The sequence below is a fragment of the Rhinopithecus bieti genome, unplaced genomic scaffold, assembly GCF_001698545.2.
Source record: "Rhinopithecus bieti isolate Rb0 unplaced genomic scaffold, ASM169854v2 scaffold_759, whole genome shotgun sequence".
Lineage (NCBI taxonomy): Eukaryota > Metazoa > Chordata > Mammalia > Primates > Cercopithecidae > Rhinopithecus > Rhinopithecus bieti.
The window spans coordinates 2737169-2762174 of record NW_016803631.1 but is presented as its reverse complement, the minus strand read 5'-3'; the positions used below and the strand labels follow the sequence as shown (position 1 = coordinate 2762174).

General features: G+C 41.6%; 1 protein-coding gene and 1 pseudogene across 2 annotated transcripts in view; both read right to left on the bottom strand.

Annotated features, from left to right (window-relative positions):
- Positions 1 to 1395: 1395 nt before the first annotated feature.
- Positions 1396 to 25006, bottom strand: part of CD80 (CD80 molecule) — a 38487-nt gene continuing 14876 nt past the window's right edge. The window contains exons 3-7 of one of the 2 annotated variants that reach the window (XM_017891663.1): positions 21474 to 21791; positions 14222 to 14503; positions 6598 to 6693; positions 4464 to 4572; positions 1396 to 2529 (exon numbers count right to left, since the gene is read on the bottom strand). In XM_017891663.1, the coding sequence (XP_017747152.1) occupies positions 4502 to 4572; positions 6598 to 6693; positions 14222 to 14503; positions 21474 to 21791 (767 nt within the window). In that variant the 3' untranslated portion in view covers positions 1396 to 2529; positions 4464 to 4501. Of the gene's footprint in view, positions 2530 to 4463; positions 4573 to 5945; positions 6694 to 14221; positions 14504 to 21473; positions 21792 to 25006 lie in introns of those variants that run through there. The other variant, XM_017891659.1, reaches the window with a different exon arrangement.
- On the bottom strand, positions 6604 to 8412 carry LOC108541907 (cysteine and glycine-rich protein 2 pseudogene; annotated as a pseudogene).

Genomic DNA, 25006 nt, shown 5'->3' with positions numbered 1-25006 from the left:
GTTTGCCCCATTGTTACCCTAGGTTCTTCCGAGCACACAAGCTTACCGCAAGGCTGACTGCAGACATACTCGGGAGTCTCTTGTCGACTTGTCCTCAATGACCAAGCTCGAGCATACCTTCACCTTAGAGAAAAGCACCCACGTTGGACACCAGATGAAGGGGTGGCCTGCCCCTCCAGTCCTGTGGGTGTTTCTCGTTAGGTGGAACGAGAGACTTGAGACCAGAAATGAGACACAGAGACAAAGTATAGAGAAAGAAAAAGTGAGCCCAGGGGACCGGCGCTCAGCATACAGAAGACCCACGCCGGCACCAGTCTCTGAGTTCCCTCAGTATTTATTGACAGTATCTTTACCATCTTAGAAAAAGGGAAGTGGGAGGATAATAGGATCATCGTAGGGAGAAGGTCAGCAGCAAGACATGTGAATAAAGATCTCTCTGACATGAATAAGTTTAAGGAAAAGTGCTGTGCCTTGATATGCATATGCAAACATCGCTATAAACCTTTTTAGTGCATAAGGAGCAGCATTGCCGCTAGCATATCCCACCTTCAGCCCTAAGGCGGTTTTCTCCTTTCTCAGTAAACAGAACATACAATTGGGTTTTACACCAAGATGTTCCATTGCCCAGGGACGGACAGGAGACAGGTGCTTTTCTCTATCTCAACTGCCAAGAGGCCTTCTTTCCTCTTATACTAGTCCTCCTCAGCACAGACCCTTCACGGGGTCAGGCTGGGGACCATCAGGTCTTTCCCTTCCCACGAGGCCGTATTTCAGACTGTCACACGGGGAGNTCTCTGACATGAATAAGTTTAAGGAAAAGTGCTGTGCCTTGATATGCATATGCAAACATCGCTATAAACCTTTTTAGTGCATAAGGAGCAGCATTGCCGCTAGCATATCCCACCTTCAGCCCTAAGGCGGTTTTCTCCTTTCTCAGTAAACAGAACATACAATTGGGTTTTACACCAAGATGTTCCATTGCCCAGGGACGGACAGGAGACAGGTGCTTTTCTCTATCTCAACTGCCAAGAGGCCTTCTTTCCTCTTATACTAGTCCTCCTCAGCACAGACCCTTCACGGGGTCAGGCTGGGGGACCATCAGGTCTTTCCCTTCCCACGAGGCCGTATTTCAGACTGTCACACGGGGAGAAACCTTGGACAATACCTAGCTTTCCTAGGCAGAGGTCCCTGTGACCTTTGGCAGTGTGTGTGTCCCTGGGTACTTGAGATTAAGAGAATGGTGATGACTTTTCACAAGCATACTGCCTTCAGGCACTTGTTTAACAAAGCACACCCTGCACAGCCCAAAATCCATTAAACCTTGAGTCACCACAGCACATGTCTCTTGCAAGGACAAGGTTGGGGTGGGGTCACAGATTAACAGCATCTCAAATACAGAACAAAATCAAACCTCTTATGTCTACTTCTTTCTATATAGACACAGTAAGTCTGATCTCTCTTTTCCCCACAGCATCCACTTCTGGTCTCGTGAATTGTGGAAGGCAGTTTTAGATAAAGGGGTCATGAATAACATGAATAGCAGTTGGCTATGTTTTTCCAGTTCTCTGCTGATGTCGGAAAGACCCAGAAATAAAAAGGAGGAAAAGCCATCTTTTTATTTATTAAAAAAGGGATCTAAGGAGGCCCTATGTGACAAGGTACTACCTTAGACATTTGAAGATGGCTTACTGTTTAGTGCATACACCGTAAACAACTATCTCATTTTAAATGAGAACTTTCTCATAAATATTTTACAAATGAGGTGAAATTAGCATAAAGCCATTTAAAGAGATTATCAGTCCAATATGAACCAGTTAAGTCTTTGGACTATCCCTTTCCTCCTTGACTACTGCTTTGAGGTACAGAAATCATTCATCTTACATGTCAGAGGAAATTAGTTTTGGATAGTTCTACTTTCTCCTGTACCTCATGGGGGAGTGAGAGAGCAACAATAGAGAACACAATGAAAAAAATGGAATACTGGGTAAACACCAATAATATTTCCATTAGCCTCCTAAAGGTGTTCATGCTGTACTTCCTATGCATTGCATTGGGCTTTTGTAAACAGCAATATAAAATCTACTCTGATATTAGGAAATCAGATCGTCTCTGAAGTTGACCTGATATTGGACAAATTCTACTCCCAGCAGCACTTTGCCTGACATGTATATGTATACACCAGTTAACAGGCCACAGTCAAACTGATGAAAGAGCACCAGAGTTAGGACATCTGGGTTCTGGCTCTGGCCTTTATAATTCTGGTCACCTCCCTGGGCCTCAGTGCCTTTGTCATTAATAACACTGGTATTCTCTAAAGTCCCTTCTAGAACTCAAGAATTCTGCATTTCATAACCCGTTGATCAAGGTCACCAGAGCTACTTCTGTGCCCACCATATTCCTCTAGACACTTCCTGCAAAGCAACTGAAGTGAAGAAGCACCTAAGAACAGACACATAAAGGGCAAGGTGGGATAATCTTGTCCATCTGAAGAAGTTCCCAGAAGAGGTCAATTGCAAATGGAGGTGGGACCTGAGAAAACAAATGATTACATCAGACCCTATATTGGCAAAGGAGGAGAACATCTTAAATTTATATATCCACATACATATAAATTTTAATGTTAATCTCTTAATTTAGATTTTAATCTCAAGATCAAGGGTATTCCCAACTTGTACATAGTAACCTTGATAGCTGAAGAATATGAAGGGAGAGCTAAATTATGAGAGAACTTAAAACTACTCTGGCGATTTTTATCACATGAAATATTGATCAGGCAAATGTTTAGTTATTACCAGCTATTACCAAACGACCATATGCTTGATGAAGGTACTCTTCTATGTGTGGGGCTATCAGGCATGGTTGCTTTTCTCAATAAGCCTATATACAGTCCGGTAAAGGACGGAAGGAAGATGTGGTACATGAAAATCAACCTATGCTAGTGGTATGAGATGTGCTATACAGGTGGAACTGCTTGAGCTGGATAAGATAGCCACAGAAGGCCTTGTGTAGAAGATTGGATACATGGCTTCATTTTGAAGTATCAGCAGACTGAGCAGAAGACTTTTTAGATAGAAAGTCAAGAAAATAATGACAGAACTGAGCCACAGCAGCATCCTGGAAAGGACATTCTGAGGAGTGAGCAAACATTCAGTGGAAATGAAAAAACAGGATAGGAAGTTGAGAGACTGCCTTGGAGGAAAATACGTATAGGCTGCCAGGAAAGGAACCTTGGAGGAAAATACGTATAGGTTGTAGGGAAAGGAACCTGAACTTGATGTCCAGTTTGAATCTTGGTTTTATTCCTCCTCTGTATGACCTTACAAGCAAATTACTTAACCTCTGGGAGCCTCTGGTTTCTCTCCCATAAAATGGAAATAGATCTTGCTCGTAGAGATTTTTATAAGACTAAGATGAAATCGTGTTTTTGCAAAACAACCTGTTGTATAAGTCTCAGGTATTATTTTCATTTTATTTCTATTTCCCCTCCTGCCCAGGACAATTCTTGCTTTCTTTTATTTTTAAAGATAATTTTGTAGACTAATTTCTTATACTGGTGTTCCTCCAATCTTCACAAGTCAAAGCTGAACTGTTTAGGGAGGCTTGTAACTACCTTAGACCTGCTATCAGTCTCTTGGATTCTAATGTCCCATGTAAGTTTTTCTTGCATGAAAATACCTGGGGATTTGTGACTCACTAAAGCTAGTGCTGTGTTAGGCTCTGTTAACAGGATGGACATTCCAGACCCCGGATAATAATTATCTCATTGTATGTAGAGTCATTAAGACCAAATCTAAAGTCTTGGGTTCCATTTTCCTCATTCATGTGAGGCTCTGGAAACCATGCCATGTGAGGAACAACTGACAGAACTCAAGGGTGTTTAGACAAGAGATCAGCTGGAATGTAGAAAGTTAAAAAGCTTTGAAGCTTTTCCTGTAGGCACAGGGGTCTCTTCTGAGTTTTTGAGTGGGAAAATGACATGACAGAGTAAATCTTTATGAAATTTGGCTCCATGATTGGTCAGTAGGATGAGTCTGTTAGTAAGAGGCAGAGAAACCAATGAAAACGTTACCTTATTAATACAAAGTGGCCCCAACCCATGTCCATCAATACTGAGAGATATAGGGAAAAATGAATGATCAGAATAAGAAGTTACCACAGGAATATTCAAGACAAACTCAAATTAGTGTTTAATAGGTAAGGAAAGACATTGGATTGGCTGACAGGGGAATATTTCAAGATGGCAGAATGGAAACATGGCAAAAGAAGAGGTTGCATTAAGCAAATTGTATATGGGCAGAAAGGAGAGGGATGCCAGCCATCTTATAACTGTACAGCTTAATCCAAAATGGATTTTTGGAAAGGTGAGGTAGTAGGTAAAACAGCTTAAATTTACTACTAAGAGTAAGAACACTGCATCGTGATCCCCACGATCCATGTGTCCCCACATTGATGACAGAGGCTACCTTCAGATCTTTTCAGCCCCTTGCTTCTGCCGATATGGTTATATAGGGCGTACACTTTCCCTTCTCAATGTCTCATTCCTTCTTCGCTCTCTGCATCTTGGGGCAAAACCTTGGAGTCAAGAACAAACAATAAAAATGATAAGTGAGTTTCCCTTGAATTGTGCCCTATATTAATATTTACTTTAGCAAGGCTTCAGACTGACTTAGAACTGGAGCAGTGGTTCTTACATCAGGGGTGATTTACAACCTACCTCTTCACCTCTTTGTCAAGGGGACATTTGGCAATGCTTGGGGATATTTTTGGTTGTCACAACGGGCAAGGAGTGCTACTGGCATGTAGTGATTAGAGGCTAAGGAAGCTGCTAAACATCCTACAGTGCACAGAACAGCACTCCAAAACAAACAATTATCTTGCCCAAAATGCCAATAATGTTGAGGATGAGAACCCCTGAATTAAAGGGGTAACACTGGATAGTTGGTATTAGAAACATCCTTGAGCCCACCAGACCTCTTTATCCTACCCTTGGGATAAGTTGTTAACAGCACATACTCTCTAAGGAATTCACTGAGCTTTGGGTTTTTTTGGTGCTAAAGCCTGGGAAAATCAGCAGATGTTGATCTTCCAATTTTATTTGATCAGCATACATGATTTCTACTCAAAGAAGAATTGGTACCCCTTCATAGTGATTATGGCCTTATTTCAGACCATAGAACTAGCAGTTCCTCTTCATTTAATCATAGAGATTGAGGGCAGCATATGTCTAACACCCAAAGTGTAAATTCTTAGGGTAAAATATCTTAGAAATCTCTTCTTTCATCAGCCACTCCTGATCTTTCATCCAAAAATGTATTCTAAAGAACTGAGAAAACTGACATTTTTCCAGACACCTATGTGTGTGGCACTCTACTAGGCACTGGAATTACAAAGACAAGAAGTCCTAGCACTTTGGGAAGCCAAGGCGGGCGGATAACGAGGTCAGGAGATCAAGACCATCCTGTCCAACATGGTGAAACCCCATCTCTACTAAAAATACAAAAAAAAAAAAAAAAAAAAAAACTAGCCGGGTGTGGCAGCATGTACCTGTAATCCCAGCTAGTCAGGAGGCTGAGGAAGGAGAATTGCTTGAACCTGGGAGGTGGAGGCTGCAGTGAGCAGAGATCGGGCCACTACACTCCTGCCTGGGTGACAGAGTGAGACTCCATCTCAAAAAAAAAAAAGAAGAAGAAGAACTGAAAATGTGTGTGTTTGTTTTTTGAGATGGAGTCTCACTCTGTCGCCCAGGCCAGAGTGCAATGGCGTGATCTTGGCTCACTGCGGTCTCCGCCTCCTGGGTTCTTAGGTTCAAGCGATTCTTCTGCTTCAGCCTCCTAAGTAGCTGGGGCTACAAGTGCACACCACCATGCCTGGCTAATTTTTGAATTTTTAGTAGAGACGGGGGTTTCACCATGTTGGCCAGGCTGGTCTCGAACTGCTGACCTTAAGTGATCCACCTACCTTGGCCTCCCAAAGTTCTGGGGTTACAGGCGTGAGCCACCTTGCCCGGCCCAAGAACTGAGAATTGGTGGGATCACCTGTAGCCATGTAGTTTCTCAACTGTATCAGTGCATCTTGCCCTCCTCCAAGAAAATGATTCTTGGCCCTAAAATTTGTCAATTTGCCTTTTCTCTAACTCCAAATCAAAATTAGAATATCAGCAGGATGGTGGCCATGGAAGTTGGAATTCACTAAGGAGTGTTTAACAACTCACCTGCCAAATTCACTAGCCCTTAAAAAAATTAGAATATCATTTAGCATCAGAAACATTTTCAAATTAGTTAGCAAACCCCAGTCTCCAAAAATATATGAAGTTAGGGAAAAGATAGATGGACTAAACTAGAATGTGTCTTGAGGGCAGCGACTTCTTGTCTCTGTAATTCCAATGCCTAGTAGAGTGCCACACATGTAGGAGGTGTCCGGAAAATGTCCAGTGAATGAACAGAACTTGCTGAGACAAGTAAGGAGATGCTAATGTTTCCATAGACTTTCTGTAAATATGAAAGAGAATAGGCTAAAACCTCAGAGAGCTGCTGAACCATGCTAATAAAGTTTGATCTTCCAGAATTGACATCAGGATGATAGTATGATAGTACTTACAGTAGGTCAGGCAGCATATCACAAAAATTCCATTTACTGAGATTAGGGTAATGGCCCAGGGTGGGAGCAGGTTATCAGGAAAATGCTCTTGCTTGGCTGTGGAGGGAAAAGAATAATGTCAGCTGTAATGTATTTCCTACTGCCCCATATTCATTCTGTGCCTTTTCTATTGATGCAACTGTGGAGTATTCTTTGTCTGGTCAGCTCTCCAGTATGCAGCTGCTAGCATTTTTCTTGCATAATTCTTCAATCAGGCACATACTTGTGGGCAACTAATATTCAGATGTCATGTACTAAAAGTGAAAAAGGCACTTTGAATGTCTGCATTTACTGAGTTAAGTTGACATAAGGAAGATTCTAAGGAAATCTTTTACAAGCCATCTTGTAATATCTCACTTTTATAGCTGATTATAACTATGTATTACTACTAACTGGTTGATGTTGTGTTCTAGGTATACTTTATTTTTCCTTCTCTAGCTCTGTCATGCCTTCTCCCTTTCTCCTACCATACTGTCTCTCAACACATACACATCACACACATCCTTACCTCACAGTAGCTGCCCTAAAGCTGCAGGAGCCACTTTGCATTCACTTTCGGATACAGGTTTTTCGTCCTCTAGCCTAGAGCTACTGGAAATACAGAACAAGTCCGGCAAAGAACTAAGTGTGGATATGGCTTGATATTAGGTGGGACCATCCTAGAAGAGAGCTCTGAAGGTTATCAGCTGTAGTTTCAGTCCCACAGAGCACAAGAAGTACACAGGAAGGATGAGGGTGGGGAGGAGAAAGGTGTTGGTGGATATGGTGCTGCTGGTCCATGCCTCCAGATCAGGAGCAGCAGCTACACTGTTTATTCTTCAGCTGCTTTGAAGAATAGTTAGCGACATCTGGAAAAAGGGCAGGGACACAAATTGTAGCAGCTCATCTTCTGGTTTCTCTGAAATGGCTTACAAATAAATGAATATTTACTAACTTATTGTTTTCCTTTTTTTTTTTCATGCTGAAGTTTTATGTAAAATGTAAAAGAAATGTTCCCCAAAAATGCTGGTGAATAAAGCAAAATGATACGATACAGTGCTCTCTCCCTATGAGTTAGCCAGCCTATCCAAGTACAGGGTAATATATAGTACTCAATGCTGGTAGAATTTCACAGTAGTTTAGTGTTAAAGATTATCTGTGCCTAGATTACAAAGAGATTATCAGCGTGTGATGCTTAGTTCTGGGTTTACACCTTACTGGGCATGAGCAAGAGCCCCTGCTGCTTGGCCATAGCCAAATCCCTTGGGCCCGGAGTTCTTCGCATAGCATCCTTTACAATAGATTTCACCTTTTTCAGTCGGAGTTGTTGATTCAAGACTCTTCCCATACTTTGCACATCAGAAACAGTTTTTGTGCCAGGGCTTTCCAGCTCCAATTATCTTCTCGGCAGCATATACCGAGTCCCCACATCTGGAACAGTTCTCAGCACCTCCATATTTCTGAGCAAATTTAGAAGTGTTTGGATTTGTTGTAGGCCTGTGAGGCTGAACACTCTCTGGCTTGATGCCCAGCCTCTCGCCATGTTAAGCATGCCAGTGCCCTGGCCATAACCATAGCCTTTTGGCCCATATTTCTTTCCATAGCAGGATTTGCAGTAGATCTCTTCATCGTGAATTGCCACTGTTGTGCTCTCTAAATTTTTCCTGCAAACCATTGAGTCAGAGGCAGGAGCATGCACCAGATGCGGAGCTAGCAAGGCTGGGCTGGAGACAGGGTCCAGGGAGTCCGAGATCCCTGTTTTTACTTTTCTGATTACCAAACCTAGTGGTACGTTTTATTTATTTATTTATTTATTTATTTATTTATTTATTTATTTATTTGAGATGGAGTTTCACTCTGTTCCCCAGGCCAGGCGTGCAGTAACGCGACCTCAGCTCACTGCAGTCTCTGCCTCCCAAGTTCAAGCAATTCTTCTGCCTCAGCCTCCCAAGTAGCTAGGATTACAGGGGCATGCCACCATACCCAGCTAATTTTTGTATTTTCAGTAGAGTCAGGGTTTCCCCATGTTGGCCAGTTTGGTTTCAAACTCCTGACCTCAGGTGATCCTTCCGTCTCGGCCTCCCAAAGTGCTGGGATTACAGGCGTGAGCCACTGCGCCCGGCCTCGTTTTATTATTTCTCTTATTGGACTTCTCATCAGCATTTGGCCAGTTGAAATCTTCTCCTTCTTGGACTTCTGTGACACCACATCCTTCTGTTTCTGTTTGGTGCACTCAGTTTTCTCTGAAGGCTTTGCTTCGAAGACTTTTCTTCCTGTTCTTGTCCTCTAATTATTGTTGTTCCCATGGTTCTGTTTGTGGTCCGATTTTGCCCTTACTGGCCCCAGTCTTCCTGGTTTATATCCTCCACACTCGAGATTTGAAATGCCATTTGAGGCTGGGCGCAGTGGCTCACAACTGTAATTCCGGCACTTTGGTAGGCCAAGGTGGGCAGATCACCTGAGGTCAGGAGTTCGAGACTAGCTTGGCCAACATAGTGAAACCCTGTCCCTACTAAAAATACAAAAACTTATCGGGGCATGGAGGTGCATGCCTACAATCCCAGGTACTCGGGAGGCTGAAGCAAGAGAATTGCTTGAGGCCGGGCGTGGTGGCTCACGCCTGTAATGCCAGCACTTTGGGAGGCCGAGGCAGGCGGATCACGAGGTCAGGAGATCGAGACCATCCTGGCTAACATGGTGAAACCCCGTCTCTACTAAAAATACAAAAAATTAGCTGGGTGTGATGGCAGACGCCTGTAGTCCCAGCCACTCGGGAGGCTGAGGCAGGAGAATGGTGTGAACCTGGGAAGTGGAGTTTGCAGTGAGCTGAGATTGTGCCACTGCACTCCAGCCTGGGCCACAGAGCAAAACTCCGTCTCAGAAAAAAGAAAAAAGAGAGAGAATTGCTTGAACCAGGGAGGCAGAGGTTGCAATGAGTTGAGATCGCGCCACTGCACTCCAGTCTGGGTGACAGAGTAAGACTCCATCTCAGAAACAGACAAAGAAAAGAAAATGTCATCTGATTTTTAAATTTATATATTGGATGGATGCCAGCATCTCCACTTGATTAAAACTGAATTTACTACATGCTTTCCAGATCACATCTACCACCTGTATTCTCCCATTTCAGTGAATAACAATACCATTTAGTTACCCAAATAAGAGTGTGGTATTTTCTTTGTGCTCACTTCCCAGTAGGCTCCCATGTATTTTCTCTTCTATATTCAGAATATCTCTGGAACTTACTGCTTTTTCCCAAATCTCTTGCAGCAACTGCCTTAGCTGAGTTTTTTCTCATCTCCCACTTAGTAGCCTGCAAACCGGTCTCTTTGCCTCAGGTTTCCTAGGCTCTAATAATTCCTGCACATTGCTGTCACAGTAATCATTCTAAAACACCTGTTTAATCATAGTGTATCTACCACTTAAAGATAGGAGATACAAAGATAGGTTTTTCTTTTTTCTTTAAAATACCAGATTGCATGGAGACATCAAGTGATTACCAGAGTTGACCTCTACAGATTAGAATGACACAAAAAATAGCAAGCCATTGCTGTTATCTTGGGAGTCTAGAAGTTTCACAGGCTTCAGCTCATTCCTGGCTTCCACTCCACACCCATCCACAAGCCTCATTCAACCTAGAGAGAGTATGTATGTGAGGGAAAGAGGGAGGCCTCGGTAGCAGCAAGCCAGGTCTGTCATGACACCTGTTAGAAACCTGGTAACAACCCACAGGGGCAGACCCAGAATCCAAGGTGCACAGCTGTGTGAGGGCATCTGCACATGTAGCTTATTAGATACCATGAGTATGACTCTCCCAGATTTATCTCCTTCCAGTTTATCAAGGGAAAACAAATTTGGTGGGACTACACTAAAAAGAATCATATGCCCAATCTGCTTAATTAATACATTTGGGCTTTTTTTTTTTTTTTTTTCCAGATCAGTTTTTTACTGATATGGTTTGGCTGTGTCTCCACCCAAATCTCATCTTGAATTATAACTCCCACAGTTTCCACATGTCATGGGAGGAACCCAGTGGGAGGTGACTGAATTATGGGGGCAAGTCTTTCCTGCCCTGTCCTTGTGATAGTTAATGAGTCTCACAAGATCTGATAGTTTTAAAAACAGGAGTTTCCTTATAACAAGCTCTCTTTTTAGCTGCTGCCATCCGTGTAAGACATGACTTGCTCCTCCTTGCCTGCTGCCATGATTGTGAGGCCTCCCCAGCCATGTGAAACTGTGAGTCTAATTAAACCTCTTTATTTTGTAAGTTGCCCAGTGTTGGGTATGTCTTTATCAGCAGCATGAAAACGGACTAATACATTTTCACGTCAAAACTTTACTCACATTGACCTGTAACATTTCTATGAACTATACATCTAATGTATATTTGTTAGTGCAGTCAGCCCTTGACCTCCCATAAATGCATTATTTGCTTTTGAATCTTATTCTAAAGAATCCACACACAGTCCAATTAATGAGATTTAAGACATTTATACACCAAAGCTCTCCAACCACAAAATCTTTAAGTTAGCAAATTATAGCACATGGGCCAAACCTGTCCTGCCACCTGTTCTTAAAAATGAAATTATGTGGCTGGGCGTGGTGGCTCACGCCTGTAATCACAGCACTTTGAGAGGCTGAGGCAGATGGATCACCTGAGGTCAGGAGTTTGAGACCAACCAAGTCAGGAGTTCGAGACCAGCCTGGCCAACATGGTGAAACCCCATCTCCACTAAGATAATACATAAATTAGCCAATTGTGGTGGTAGGCACCTGTAATCCCAGCTACTTGGGAGGCTGAGGCAGAAGAATCGTTTGAACCTAGGAGGCAGAGGTTGCAGTGAGCCGAGATCACACCATTGCACTCCAGCCTGGGCAACGAGAGTGAAATTCTGTCTCCAAAAAAAAAAAAAAAGCAAAGAACGAAATTTTTTTGAAACATTTATGTCTTGTCTGTGGCTGCTTTCATGCCACAACCAGCAGAATTGAGTTGTTACAACAGAGACTGTGACTGCAAAGCTTAAAATATTTACTATCTGGCTCTATTCAGAAAAAATTTGCCAACCCCTGTCCTAGAATGTCACATATATCCATATTCCAATATAAATAATGTCCAAATCAAAATGCAGTTAAAGCTAGTATTACTGATTTAATAATCAGGACTCAACTGTTTTCTACCTTCAATCAGAATAATGTAAAATTTGTTAAATAATGCTATAACAAGAAGGTAAAAATAGAGACTTAATAAACTATCTTTATGATTGAAGCCTCATTTTAATAAAATTTTTACAACACATAAAAGATGACTGAGACTGGTAAGTTTGGAGTATCAATAGTCATGTCAAAGTTTGGTTTATAGTTGAACTAATTTTCCCATGAAATTTTATCTCATTGAGGAAAATAAAGAATCTGCTGTAGCTGGGCGCGGTGGCTCACGCCTGTAATCCAAGCACTTTGGGGGGCTGAGGTGGGTGGATCACCTAAGGTCGGGAGTTTGAGACCAGCCTGACCAACATGGTGAAGCCCCATCTCTAAAAATTAGCCATGTGTGGTGGCCGGCACCTATAGTCCCAGCTACACAGGAGGCTGAGGCAGGAGAATTGCTTGAACCTGGGAGGCAGAGGTCGCAGTGAGCCAAGATCATGCCACTGCACTCCAGCCTGGGCGACAGAGCAAGACTCCGTCCCCCCCAAAAAAAAGAATCTGCTGTAACACTGAAAGATCTAGAGTAAATCATATACTAGCCTGAATTACTAGACCATCTAAAATAAATTATCTACTTCACAACTATAAGTAAAGACATACTATATAATATATATTGTGCCATATACTTACGTGCAACTGTATATCAAACTCAGTGTATTGTTTCTTACTATAGTCACAAAACCTATCCTTGGGAGTGGGGCTAGGGGTAGGAAGAGAGACCTGTGGTCTTCTGTATGATCAGCCATACAATTTAAACAACTATTAATATTTTGAGCATCTGAGTTCACCTTGTAAGCCATCTTAAGCCATTATAGGCCTAAGATGCATATATTCATGTAAACCCAACATTTTCATTTTATATTTTCAAGTGATTTCACCTCTTGGGGAAAGAGAATTCTCTTGAGTTTACTACCAGTAGGGTAAAATATTTGCTCCAAAATGACTTCTTTTCAGGCATTGTCTTCAAGGAGTTTGTCACTCACCTTCCCAGACTTGGTTCAGAAGGAACCAATAGTTCTTAAAAAGCACATTCACCCACAAAAAAAAAAATTGTTTGGCACCATGGAACCATGTGGGTGGCATGCCCTAAAAGAAAGTACCAAATCCCTAAGGGCAATTCCAAAGGGCACATTTTAATACTTTCAATAACAATATTGTTACAATAACTTTTTAAGATGATGGATAGTGGTTATTAGTATATATAAATTTTAGAATATTTATTACAAGAAAATAAGGCCAGGCACAGTGGCTCATGCCTATAATCCCAGCACTTTGGGAGGCTGAGGTGGGTGGGTCACGAGGTCAGGAGTTCAAGACCAGCCTGGCCAACATGGTGAAACCCATCTCTACCAAAGATAGAAAAAATTAGCCAAGGGTGGTGGCTGGCGCCTGTAATCCCAGCTATTGGGGAGGTTGAGGCAGGAGAATTGCTTGAACCCGGAAGGCGGAGGTTGCAGTGAGCCGAGATTATGCCACTGCACTCCCGCCTGGGCAACAGGGTGAGATGGTCTCAAAAAAATAAAATAAAAAGAAAATTAGTAACATTATCACACCTTGCACAGTGACTTTATTTTTTAAATTTATTTTTTAAATTATTTTATTTATTTATTTTAGAGACAGGGTCTCGCTCTGTTGCCCAGGCTGGAGTTCAGTGGCATGATCGTAGATCACTGCAACTTTGAACACCTGGGCTCAAGTAAGCCACCCACCTTACCCTCTCGAGTACCTGGGACTACACGTATGTGCCACCAAGCCTGACTAATTTTTTAAATGTTTCATAGAGTCAGGGTCTCATCATGCTTCCCAGGCTGGTTTTGAACTCCTGGGCTCAAGTGATCCTCCCACTTCAGCCTCCCAAAGTGCTGGGATTACAGGCGTGAGCCACTGTGCCCGGCCCTCACAGTGACTTTAATAAGTCATAATAGCACATGGTCATTTGTGTATCTAAAAATACTATAAAATACTATCAAAGTAAATATGACAATTCTAAAATGTATCTGGCTGAGTTACAGTAATGTGCCACATAACAATGTTTTCAATGACCTACCGCATATATGATGGTAGTCCCATAAAATTATAATACTGTATTTTTACTGTACCTTTCCTGTGTTTACATATGCTTAGATACACAAATACTTATTGTATTACAACTGCCTATGTATTCAGTATAGTAACATGCTGTACAGGTGTGTAGCCTCAAGCACTAGGCTGTACCATGTAGCCTAGGTGTGCAGTAGGCTATACCATCTAGGTTTATGTAAGTCCACTCTGATGTTCAGACAGTGGCAGAATTGCCTAATGATGTGTTTCTCAAAATGTATCCACATCATTAAATGACACATGACTATATTGTCTTTTTAGATTGGATATAGTAGAAACTCCCCAGAACAATGTCACTTACGTGTATTCCAGTTGAAGGTCTGATTCACTCTTAAATGTCCATACTTGATGAGACACATGAAACTGTGATTGGTTGTCATATTGAAATCCAGTTTGCTGCTAACAGTATAGAGCTCAGTTTCAGGATCTTGGGAAACTGTTGTGTTGATGGCATTTAATTCTTCTCCATTTTCCAACCAGGAGAGGTGAGGCTCTGGAAAACCTCCAGAGGTTGAGCAAATTATCCTTCTAATGTTAGAAGGTGGAATTTCAAAGTCAGATATACTAGGTGTAGGGAAGTCAGCTAAAGAAAGAACAAGAATATATAATTACATATAGTTACAAATCTATGTGTGTAGAGGTTTATTTTTAAGTAATTTTCTAGCTTTAATAAGAGTTGATAAAGGCCAGGTGCGGTGCCTCATGCCTGTAATCCCAGCACTTCGGGAGGCCAAGGCAGGTGGATCACCTGAGATCAGGAGTTTGAGACCAGCCTGGCCAATATGGCAAAACCCCATCTCTACTAAAAATACAAAAATTAACCAGTCATGGTGGCAGGCACCTATAATCCCAGCTACTCGGGAGGCTGAGGCAGGCGAATTGCTTGAACTTGGAGGGTGGAAGTTGCAGTGAGCCGAGATCGTACCACTTCACTCCAGCCTGCACAAAAGAGCAAGACTTCATCTCAAAAACAACAAAACAAAACAAGAATGATAAAATGAGATATAACTTGCAACTTCTCATTAATCATTAATAGTTATGTATAATCCAAAGACTAACTCTGATTTGAATTGGTTATATCAATTATTTACCACTTTTGATGGAGATAGGAGGGCACTTACTAGAGAAAGGAGAAGTAGGTTCGTGTGAATAAATGTTGCCAGAGTACTTGCAATTGTAAGAGATGAACAGAATAATAATAGACAACATTTACTGAGCTCTTGTTTGTTAGGTCTGGACCTTATCTCATTTTGTCTTCACGGAATCCCTAGAGAGGTAAGTTGTAAATCTAAAAAGGTCAAAGATCAGTAATTTCATATGATTTAACCTAATATAATTTCCATTTTATAAGTAATCAAACAGGTTTAGAGAAATTATAACCAACCAGTAGTGGCAGAATTCAAATCTGTCTGACCCCAGAGCCTGTCTTTTCTTGACCTTGCCTTTCTTTCGTTTCTTTCCTTTTCTTGTCTTCTCTTTGTTTCTTCCTGGTGCTTGAGGTACACAAGTGACTTTCTTCTATGTTATCTATTTATTTACTGAACTATAGCGAACACCTGAAAACCCACCATTCAACTTGGGACCCAAAACACTGACAGTAACTGAGGTAAATCTGCTACTATGATGTCACCTATCCTGTCCCTCTCTTTCCCTTACCTAAGGTAATCGCTATCGTAAATTTATGGTTAGTATTTCCTTGCTTTTTAAAAGGTCGTCTTTTACATGAGGGGCCTATCCCTTTGCTCTTAAGAATGGTTTCTCATGTCCTCCTTTCTGGTCTTATCCTTTGAACATTGACTCTTAAGTCTGATACAGGTAAGGCTCCATGAAGTTGTGTTTCCTCTTCTCTCTGACTACCTAAACTCAACACATAAATAGAGAAGGCTTTGCCTAACATAGAACTTTCGTTTGGAAAGGGTCTAGATGGGGAGAGAGAAAACATAAATCTGGTCAAGGAGAGGAGATCTTGGAGAAAGGAAAATGCTGCCTAATTTGCAAGCCTGTGACCTGGCTTTTGAGGGGACATTGTGTGCGTGTGAGTGGGGGGCGGGCACTGAACTATTGTCATGAGCTTTTGCTTCTACTGAGTCTCACCAACACCCCGCACCCACAAAAAAAACACCCAGGACCAATATTTTTTAAATTGCATATCTATTTCTGGAGGGGGTTTCCCCTCTCTTTATTCTATCCTGAGACCATGGGCAAACTCTTTATTTTAGGTGAAAAGAAAAACTGTGAACCATATCAGTAATATTTTCATTTGAAAATACCATTGAAATTTATTTGAATAAATTTATTTGAATTCATTTGAATTTTTTTATTATTTTGATAGTAGACATGCTGTTGATTTATTTAATATGTATACGGAAGCCTGAAAAATAGAAAGCTGTATAGATTGAGTTTAGTTGTTAATTGGTTTGGGAGTCTTCCATGTATAATTTATGACTTCTCTGTGTTCTGTGTATTTGTCTGAATTAATTACTGGGATGAAGCTATGCTAGCTTTCAAACAGGAGATACCTTTCAGAAATTTGTATATTGTGCAGTTGCCAGACCAATTAAATACCTGGTTGAAATTAAAAAAAAAAAAAAGGAGGTAGTCTTCTACTCAGAAAAACCTATATCCAAACTACAACATTGAGCCTATAACCTCATCCACCACACTTTATTGATTTTCTTAATATTTTGATATGCCTTAAAGGGACAGGAAGGCCTTCCTAGCATTCCTCCAAGACACTTGAGGCACTCTTTCATTTATATATTTGATCCCCATAAGATACTGAAGTACAAAGTACAGGAAAATAAATGCAGAGAACATAGGAGGAAGATCCCCTAGCGACTTCCTCACTTATTCTTACACGGAAAGAGTTTAACTTCTTAGCATGAGTGTGGGGATTCAATCTCCCCATAGAGTTATCTTTCTTTTCAGAATTCTGAGCCCCACAGAGATGTCAAGTAGCATGTGATCGTCAAGAGCAGGTTTTAAAACCAGTTCTGCCTTGTGACCCTGGGTCAATAACTTACCCACCTTTAGTCTTCGTTTGCTCATCTATAAGATAGGGATACTAATACCCAGGGTTGTAAAAATTAAATGACATCATTCATAGAAATCACTTAGCACAGAGCCTGACACACAGGAAACTAAATAGTCTCGCTCTGTTGCTCAGGCTGGAGTGCAGTGGAATTATCTTGGCTCACTGCAACCTCCGCCTCCCCGGTTCAAGCAATCTTCTGCCTCAGCCTTCAGAGTAGCTGGGACTACAGGCACACACCACCACGCCCAGTTAATTTTTTGTATTTTTAGTAGAGATGGGGTTTCACTGTTAGCCAGGATGGTCTCCATCTCCTGACCTCATGATCCACTAACCTCAGCCTCCCCAAAGTGCTGGGACTACAGACGTGAGCCACCACACCCAGCCAATGATAGCTATATTTAAGTGGGTCTTGAATTTATCCTCTCTTAGGTAAGCCCCCTCATTTAAATCAGGTTGCCAGACAAACACTTCCAGGAATGCCTTGTGACACCTAGAATAAGACGATAAAGGGAAGCCATGACAAATGATTATAATTGCCAGGAAAGGGGGAAAGTTGGATTTGGTTGGAGGTGAAGTTACCTTTTTTTTTTTTTTAATGAACCCTATCCTTAAATGAAGTTTGATATGTTCCTGAGCCATTTTTAGTTGGCATTGTTATTTCCCACTTACTAATTTATCCTATAAGATCGACTTATGACACAGGCAGCTGACATCTAGAATATTCTCTGTTTCTTATAACATCAATATGTTTTGTGTTATAATTAGGAATAACAAATCCAAATAACTCATATCCTAAATTATTAATATGCTTCATGTTAATTTTTGTTCTCTGCTTTTCTGGGAAATAAACTACAGGAATGCCACCTATACCAGGAATTGTATTAAAAATATTTTCAAGGCCGGGCGCGCTGGCTCACGCCTGTAATCCCAGCACTTTGGGAGGTCAAGGCGGGATGATCACTTGAGGTCAGGAGTTCGAGACCACCCTGGACAACATGGTGAAACCTTGTCTCTACTAAAAATCAAAAATTAGCCACACGTGGGGGCACACGCCTGTAGTCCCAGCTACTTGGGAGGCTGAGACAGGAGAATCGCTTGAACCCAGGAGGCAGAGGCTGCAGTGACCCGAGATCACTGGCACTCCAACCTGGGTGACAGAGTAAGAGACTCTATCTCAAAAAAAAAAAAAAAAATTTCAAAATCTGTCTTGGCTTAGAACAGCCTAAACTCCATCTCCCACCATTTTTCTAAGGTGATCTGTTTAGGGTAACCACTCCTAAGGCCTTGTGAGATTGTGAACAATCAAAGACGTTGTAAGACTGTAACCTTTGTATCTCATTTTAATTAGTTAACCCAAGTTTCACCACTCTTAATAGGGAAGGGTAAGAATATCTTATGAGTAAAGGAATAGGTGCACACATTTTAGAAGGAAAAATCCATTAACTTAGTTAAGCTGTTAACTAATGTAGCTAGTTCTCATACATGCCAGTTAATGGAGGTTTTCATATAGCTATGCTGATATTATATTACCATTTTGCAATCTTAGACAAATATAGGGTAACCAACTTGTCCTATTTGCCTAAGGACCAGTTTTAGCACCAAAAATCTTGTGCCCCAAATAAACCCTTTGGTTCTGAGCAAAGAGGATAACTGGTCACTCTATCCAAATGAGAGCTTAATTCCTTGCTTCTCAAATTGTGGTCCTCCACAGCAGCACAGGCATCACCTGAGAGCTTGTTAGAGGCGCAGAATCTCAGATCCAAACCCTAGACCTACTGAACTTAAATCTGCATTTTTAACAAGACCCTCAAGTGACTCATAGGCATATAAATCTTTGAGAAGCACTGCTTTGACTCAGTTGGAAAATTCAGAATGCTTCTCGTAAAATTAAGCAAGTAACCTTTTTGTCTTCCCTTTACTGGATTTTGTCCACCCCCACACCCTCGGTTCTGAGTACCCCAGAAATGTCACATTGTCCCCTTGTGGTCATCTGCTAATAGGGCCTGCCCCCTTGAAATGTTTCAACAGGGATCTTTTAGGAGGAAAATGGAGAAACTAGCAGGAATGGCTATGATGATGAGAATTTCAGGAGTCAATGCAGGTAAAAATTGTGGAAGAGGTAGGCTTCTTAGTACCCCTCAAATCACATCACCATATAATAATTTATTCTATCCAAGAGCAGAGAAAACACCGAGTGAAGTTTAAGATAGTTCCATGTAACTTTGCCTTACTCCCCAAAACTTTAGGTGTGATCTGGATGTCACAAGTAAAGATTCATAGCTAATGATCAAAACGAAGAACAGTAAGGAATTCACTAAGGATCTGCTGAAGTTATCTATTATCAAGATTAATCATTATGTTTTATTAAGTAAGAAGTTTGGTTTTCACTACAGGCTCAAGTGCCCAGGGAAAAAAAGAAATATGTTCAAATTCCAACTGTGAGAAAGTGGCTCAGGGCTACAATTTCTCAAGAAGGGCTCTGGCTCCTTCAGTATCCTCTGTTATACTGTGATTAAAGTGAAACCCCCTTTGCAAAATGATGACTGAGACAGTGAAAGAGATCTAACTTAACTGACTCCATCTTGCTTCTAACCTCCAAGCTGTCCTTGTTCATTCCTGGGCGTAGGCTGCACTAACTTTGGGAGAAACTTAGTTTATAGTTTGTAGTTTAAACAAAGATGGTAACAGCCCTTTCCCAAAGCAGACCTCCTTCTTGCCTGGGGAGTAGATTGCCTTTGTAGGACTAACATTAGCCACAAGATTAGAAATTATGGTTTAGGAGTCATAAAGCCGGAGGCTACGAGATTCTGACCCTCCCTAAACTGCTCCTAAGATCAGTGCTTGAGCTATTTTGCAGCCCCTGCACTTGATGGATCAGCTGGCACCACCCAGATCAATAAACTGGCTCATCTGATCTTGTGGCCCCCACCTAGTGCAAGAAGACAGCTTCAACTCCCTATGATTTCATCCCTGACCAATCAGCACTCCCAGATCACTGGCTTCCCCTGACCTACCAAGTTATCCTTAAAAACTCTGCTCCCCAGATGCTCGGAGAGACTGATTTGAGTAATAATCAAACTCCGCTCTCCCGCACAGCCAGTTGTGCATGAATTACTCTTTCTCTGTTGCAAATCCCCTGGCTTGATGAATCGGCTCTGTCTAGGCAGCAGGCAAGGTAAACCGCTTGGGCGGTTACAAAAGCAAGGGTCCTTTCTTTCCAAGACCAGAAGTGCTTACCTTCCACAGTAGGTAGATAAACAGGGCTATGAGTCATATATTAGTTTTTTTCCTTGTGGCAGGAATTAATTATGCATTCAATTCTCTAACTTTTTTTTTTTAAAAAAAAATTCTCCCCACGGAGAAATTTTCCCCCCCCTTTGTTTTTTTTTTTTTTTTTTTTTTTTTTGAGACAGAGTCTTTGCTCTGTCACCAAGGCTGGAGTGCAGTGGCACCATCTCTGTTCACTGCAACCTCCACCTCCCAGGTTCAAGTGATTCTCCTGCTTCAGCCTCCTAAGTAGCCACCACGCCCCTGGCTAATTTTTGTATTTTTAGTAGAGATGGGATTTCACCATGTTGGGCAGGCTGGTCTCGAACTCCTGAGCTCAAGCCATCCACCCGCCTTGGCCTCCTAAAGCGCTGGGATGACAGGCTTGAGCCACCACGCCCGACCCAATTCTCTAACATCTAACTTTTCAGGACTGACTGCTAGATTAGAGTTTCAAATATGCAATAAGTAAATGATCACTTTGAAAATATTAGAATATAATAGTAAAATAGCCATAGTAATAGACATTCACATACTACCTGAAAAAGATTTTATGCCTCCATTGTTCTTTTACCTCTTCTTTTCTTTCTTTCTTTTTTTTTTTTTTTGAGATGGAGTCTTGCTCTGTCACCCAGGCTGGAGTGCAGTGGTGTGATCTCGGCTCATTGCAACCTCCGCCTCCCAGGTTCAAGCAATTCTCTGCCTCAGCCTCCAGAGTAGCTGGGATTACAGGCATGTGCCACTACGTCTGGCTAATTTTTGCATTTTTAGTAGAGACGGAGTTTCGCCATGTTGGCCAGGCTGATCTTGAACTCATGACCTCAAATGATCTGCCCGCCTTAGCCTCCCAAAGTGCTGAGATTACAGGCATAAGCCAACCATACCCAGCCCCGTTACCTTTTCAGCATACTTGCACAAGCAGATATTGCTGGGTCAAGTGCAGTTAGTAGCAAGGCTATATCAAATCAAAGATGCCCCTTGGTGATTGAGAGGCTCTTTAGGTCATTACAGTGCCCCAGGATGATTGTCATGAACTTGGATTGTCAAAGAACAAGAAATGCACATTAACAGATATTTCCAGGACGTCTTTAGAAACCAGATAGGGTTTATCGTACAACTAGAGACTTAACCCCAAGACATGAAGTGAGTTACATCCCTCTTTGGTAAAATTTTCACCTAAATCAATAGCCATGTGTCTTTAAGGGCATTAAGAATCTGCCAGCCTAAAGTAAAATCAGAAAATCCCACCAACCTTTGACGGATAACATCACTTCAGCCAGGTGTTCCCGCTTGAAAGCATCTTTTTCATACTTCAGAACAACACACTCGTATGTGCCCTCGTCAGATGGGCGCAGAGCCAGAATCACAATGGAGAGGTTATTAGTGATATCAAAGATGGTCCGGTTCTTGTACTCGGGCCATATATTCATGTCCCCAGACATCATAGTCAGCACCATTTTCTTCTCCTTTTGCCAGTAGATGCGAGTTTGTGCCAGCTCTTCAACAGAAACATTGTGACCACAGGACAGCGTTGCCACTTCTTTCACTTCCTTGGTCACGTGGATAACACCTATGGAGAGGCAAACAGAACAGGATTGTATATTTATTAAATATAGATTCCTGCACGGTCAGGAATCCAAAGTTAGCAGTAACAGAACTTAGGGTGTTGTGTCTGGTGACTAAGCATCAATCCAGTTTGACTTTTTCAGTCCTCAATGCTTTTTTTCTCTTCATTTTTTAAAAATTGTGGTAAAAAACACATAACAGGCCGGGCATGGTGGCTCACGCCTGTAATCCCAGTACTTTGGGAGGCTGAGGCAGGCAGATCACTTGAGGTCAGGAGTTTGAGACCAGCCGGGCCAACATGGTGAAACTCTGTCTCTACTAAAAATTCAAAAAATTAGCCGGGTGTGGTGGAGGGCACCTGTAATCCCAGCTACGTGGGAGGTTGAGGCAGGAGAATCACTTGAACCCAGGAGGTGGAGGTTGCAGTAAGCTGAGATTGCACTCCAGCCTGGGCAATAAGAGTGAAACTCCATCTCAAAACAAACAAACACATAACATAAAATTTATCATCTTATTGATTTTTAAGTGTACAGTTCAGTAGTGTTAAGTATATTCACGTTGTTGTGAAACAGATCTCTAGAAATTTTCATTTTGCAAATCTGAAACTCTACGTCCATTAAAGAACTCCCTTTTCCCCCTCTCCCCTCAGCCTCTGGCAATTGCCATTCTGTTTGTTTGTATGAATTTGGCTACTTTAAATATCTCATAGAAATAGAATCATACAGTAACAGCCTGTTTATGATCGGCTTATTTCACTTAGCATGATGCACTCAAGGTTCATTCAAGTTGTAGCATATGATAGGATTTCCTTCCTTTGGAATGGTAATGATGTGATCATGAGGATAATGAATAATATTACGCACACACACACCCCGCACATTTTGTTTGCCTATTCATCTGTTGATGCACATTTTGTTTGCCTGTTCATCTGTCGATTGTCATTTTGCTTGCTTCTCAACTCCTGGCTGCTGTGCTGCTGTGAACATGGGTGTGCAAATGTCTCCTCAAGACCCTGCTTTCAATTCTTACGGATATATGGAATTTTGGGGTCATATGGTAGTTCTATTTTAATTTTTTGAGGAACCTCAAAAGTAGCAGTTCCACCTTCAATGCTTTTAAAGGTTTTGGAAGTCACTATTTAGAAAAACTAAATGTGATTGCACAAAAAACAAATTTGGTTTCGAAAACAGTGAAGACAAATCACTAAAATCGGACTCGTGGACCAATCATTATAACATAAACTATCCCTTTCCTTTTTCTTGAGAATTTTCCAATGACATGCAAGATTTAGGAGCATATGAGCCTTCTCTCACAGCAGGCATGTTTAGTCCTATTACTTCTTATTTGGTTTATCTAATAATACCACCCCCAAGAGAAGTCAGTCCTGACTAAGGTTCTGGGCACAGTGGTGGTGGAGGAGGGCAAGGTGCTGCTGCCCACCTCTGTCTAGATAGCCTATATTGAATTACTCTTCATAATATTTTCTTTTTTTGCTTCCTCTGTGGTGGCTCTATGGAGGGGACAGGTGCTATGTCATTTAATCCCCCAACAACCCCATGAGATATGTATTATTTTCCCCATTTTGCAGCTGAGGCAACTGAGAGATTGTGAGGTTCAGGAAGTCTAGGACGGGGCAGGTCAGCCTGAGATTCCAAGGGCCTATGATTCTGCAGCCATGACGAAGAATAAGGGAGTGAGATGAGGTCAACTAAGAAGAAAAAAGAGGGCCATACTTTAAATAGGTAGGAAACATAATCGATCTTCATTATTCATGGATTCCCACTTACAGAAGGCCTCCTTCTTGGCTTTGTTGCCTGGTCACTTGATTAGGTAATTTTCAGCTACTACTGCCTTGAGAAATAAGAATTTCACTATAAAGACCTAGTCTCTGATGCTTACTGCCCTTTCCCTTGCGTTTCTCCTACAGCCCCTCTCCCCACAATCACATGATACAACAACACACACACACACACACACACACACACACAGATATGCACGTGTACTTGCATTCATTTAAACTACAGAACTGCATTTAACCATGGAAAAAATCTAAGGATAAATTTTATCCAGATTAAGTGAGCTAAAGACAATTCATTTCATGTGACTTCACTGGCTTGGCACAGGAATAAAACCTTCATCTCTCACCTTAATACACATCCTGATTCCTCCTCTTTGCACTTGAGTGACTTAGGATTTGAAGCTCTCAGGACTGCCTACTTCCCTATTTACCTTAAAGGCAATCATGACTAAATGCCCCCTGCTAGCATCCTTGCCTAGAGGCTCCTGGTTGTTGGTGTAGAAAGAACATGGGCTTTTTGTGTTTAATAAAATCCACAGTAGCTGTGTGACCTCAAGCAATTTACTTTACTTCTCTGAACCCCAGTCTTCACATTGGTTATTATGAGGATTAAATGAGATAATTTACGGCAAGCATATACTGTATTTCAGTGCCTAGATGCACACCAAATATGAATCCCATTCTCCTTTCTCCAAGGGGGTGGGGAATTTACTAACTTCTAAGGCTTTTGATTTCATCTTTGGACAGTTTGAGGAAGTTTTGCTTTGCTTTATGTTGAAGTCTGTTTCCCTCTATTTTCTACAGGCATTACAAAACACATCTCATTCTTCTTACATGACAAGACTTGCAGATATCTGAGTATAGTGATGTCCTCTCTCAGATAGTTCTGCACGTTCCCATCTGCCCCCATTCCTTATTGATGTATTGAAAGTGAGTGCCCTCACTTTCCTCACTACACAGTTTGATTTGTGTGTATATTTTTTTTGAGAGAGCAAAGTCCACTAAATCTAACATTCCAGACATCTACTGTGTGATTGGCTCAGAGTAGAACTGGGTTGTCACCTCCTTTACCTAAATCTATGTTTGCAGCCTAAAGTTGAATTCAATATATTAGCAGCCACCTTACACCTTTGATATACCTATTGATATACTGACAAGCAAATTGCCGTATTTTTCCACCTGCCCATACCACTGAGTGCTGCTCCTACATCCAGTTCAACACCCAGCCAAATGGGTAAAGCTCTTCCAGTGATGTTACCTTTCAAGAGTAATCCAGAATCTTCCCCTTCCCCTGCATCTGCATATGATGACACCTCTTTCTTTCTTTCTCTCTCTCTTTCTTTCTTTTTCTTTCTTTCTTTCCTTCCTTCCTTCTTTCTTTTTCCTTCCTTGCTTCCTTCTTTCTCCTTCCTCCCTCCCTC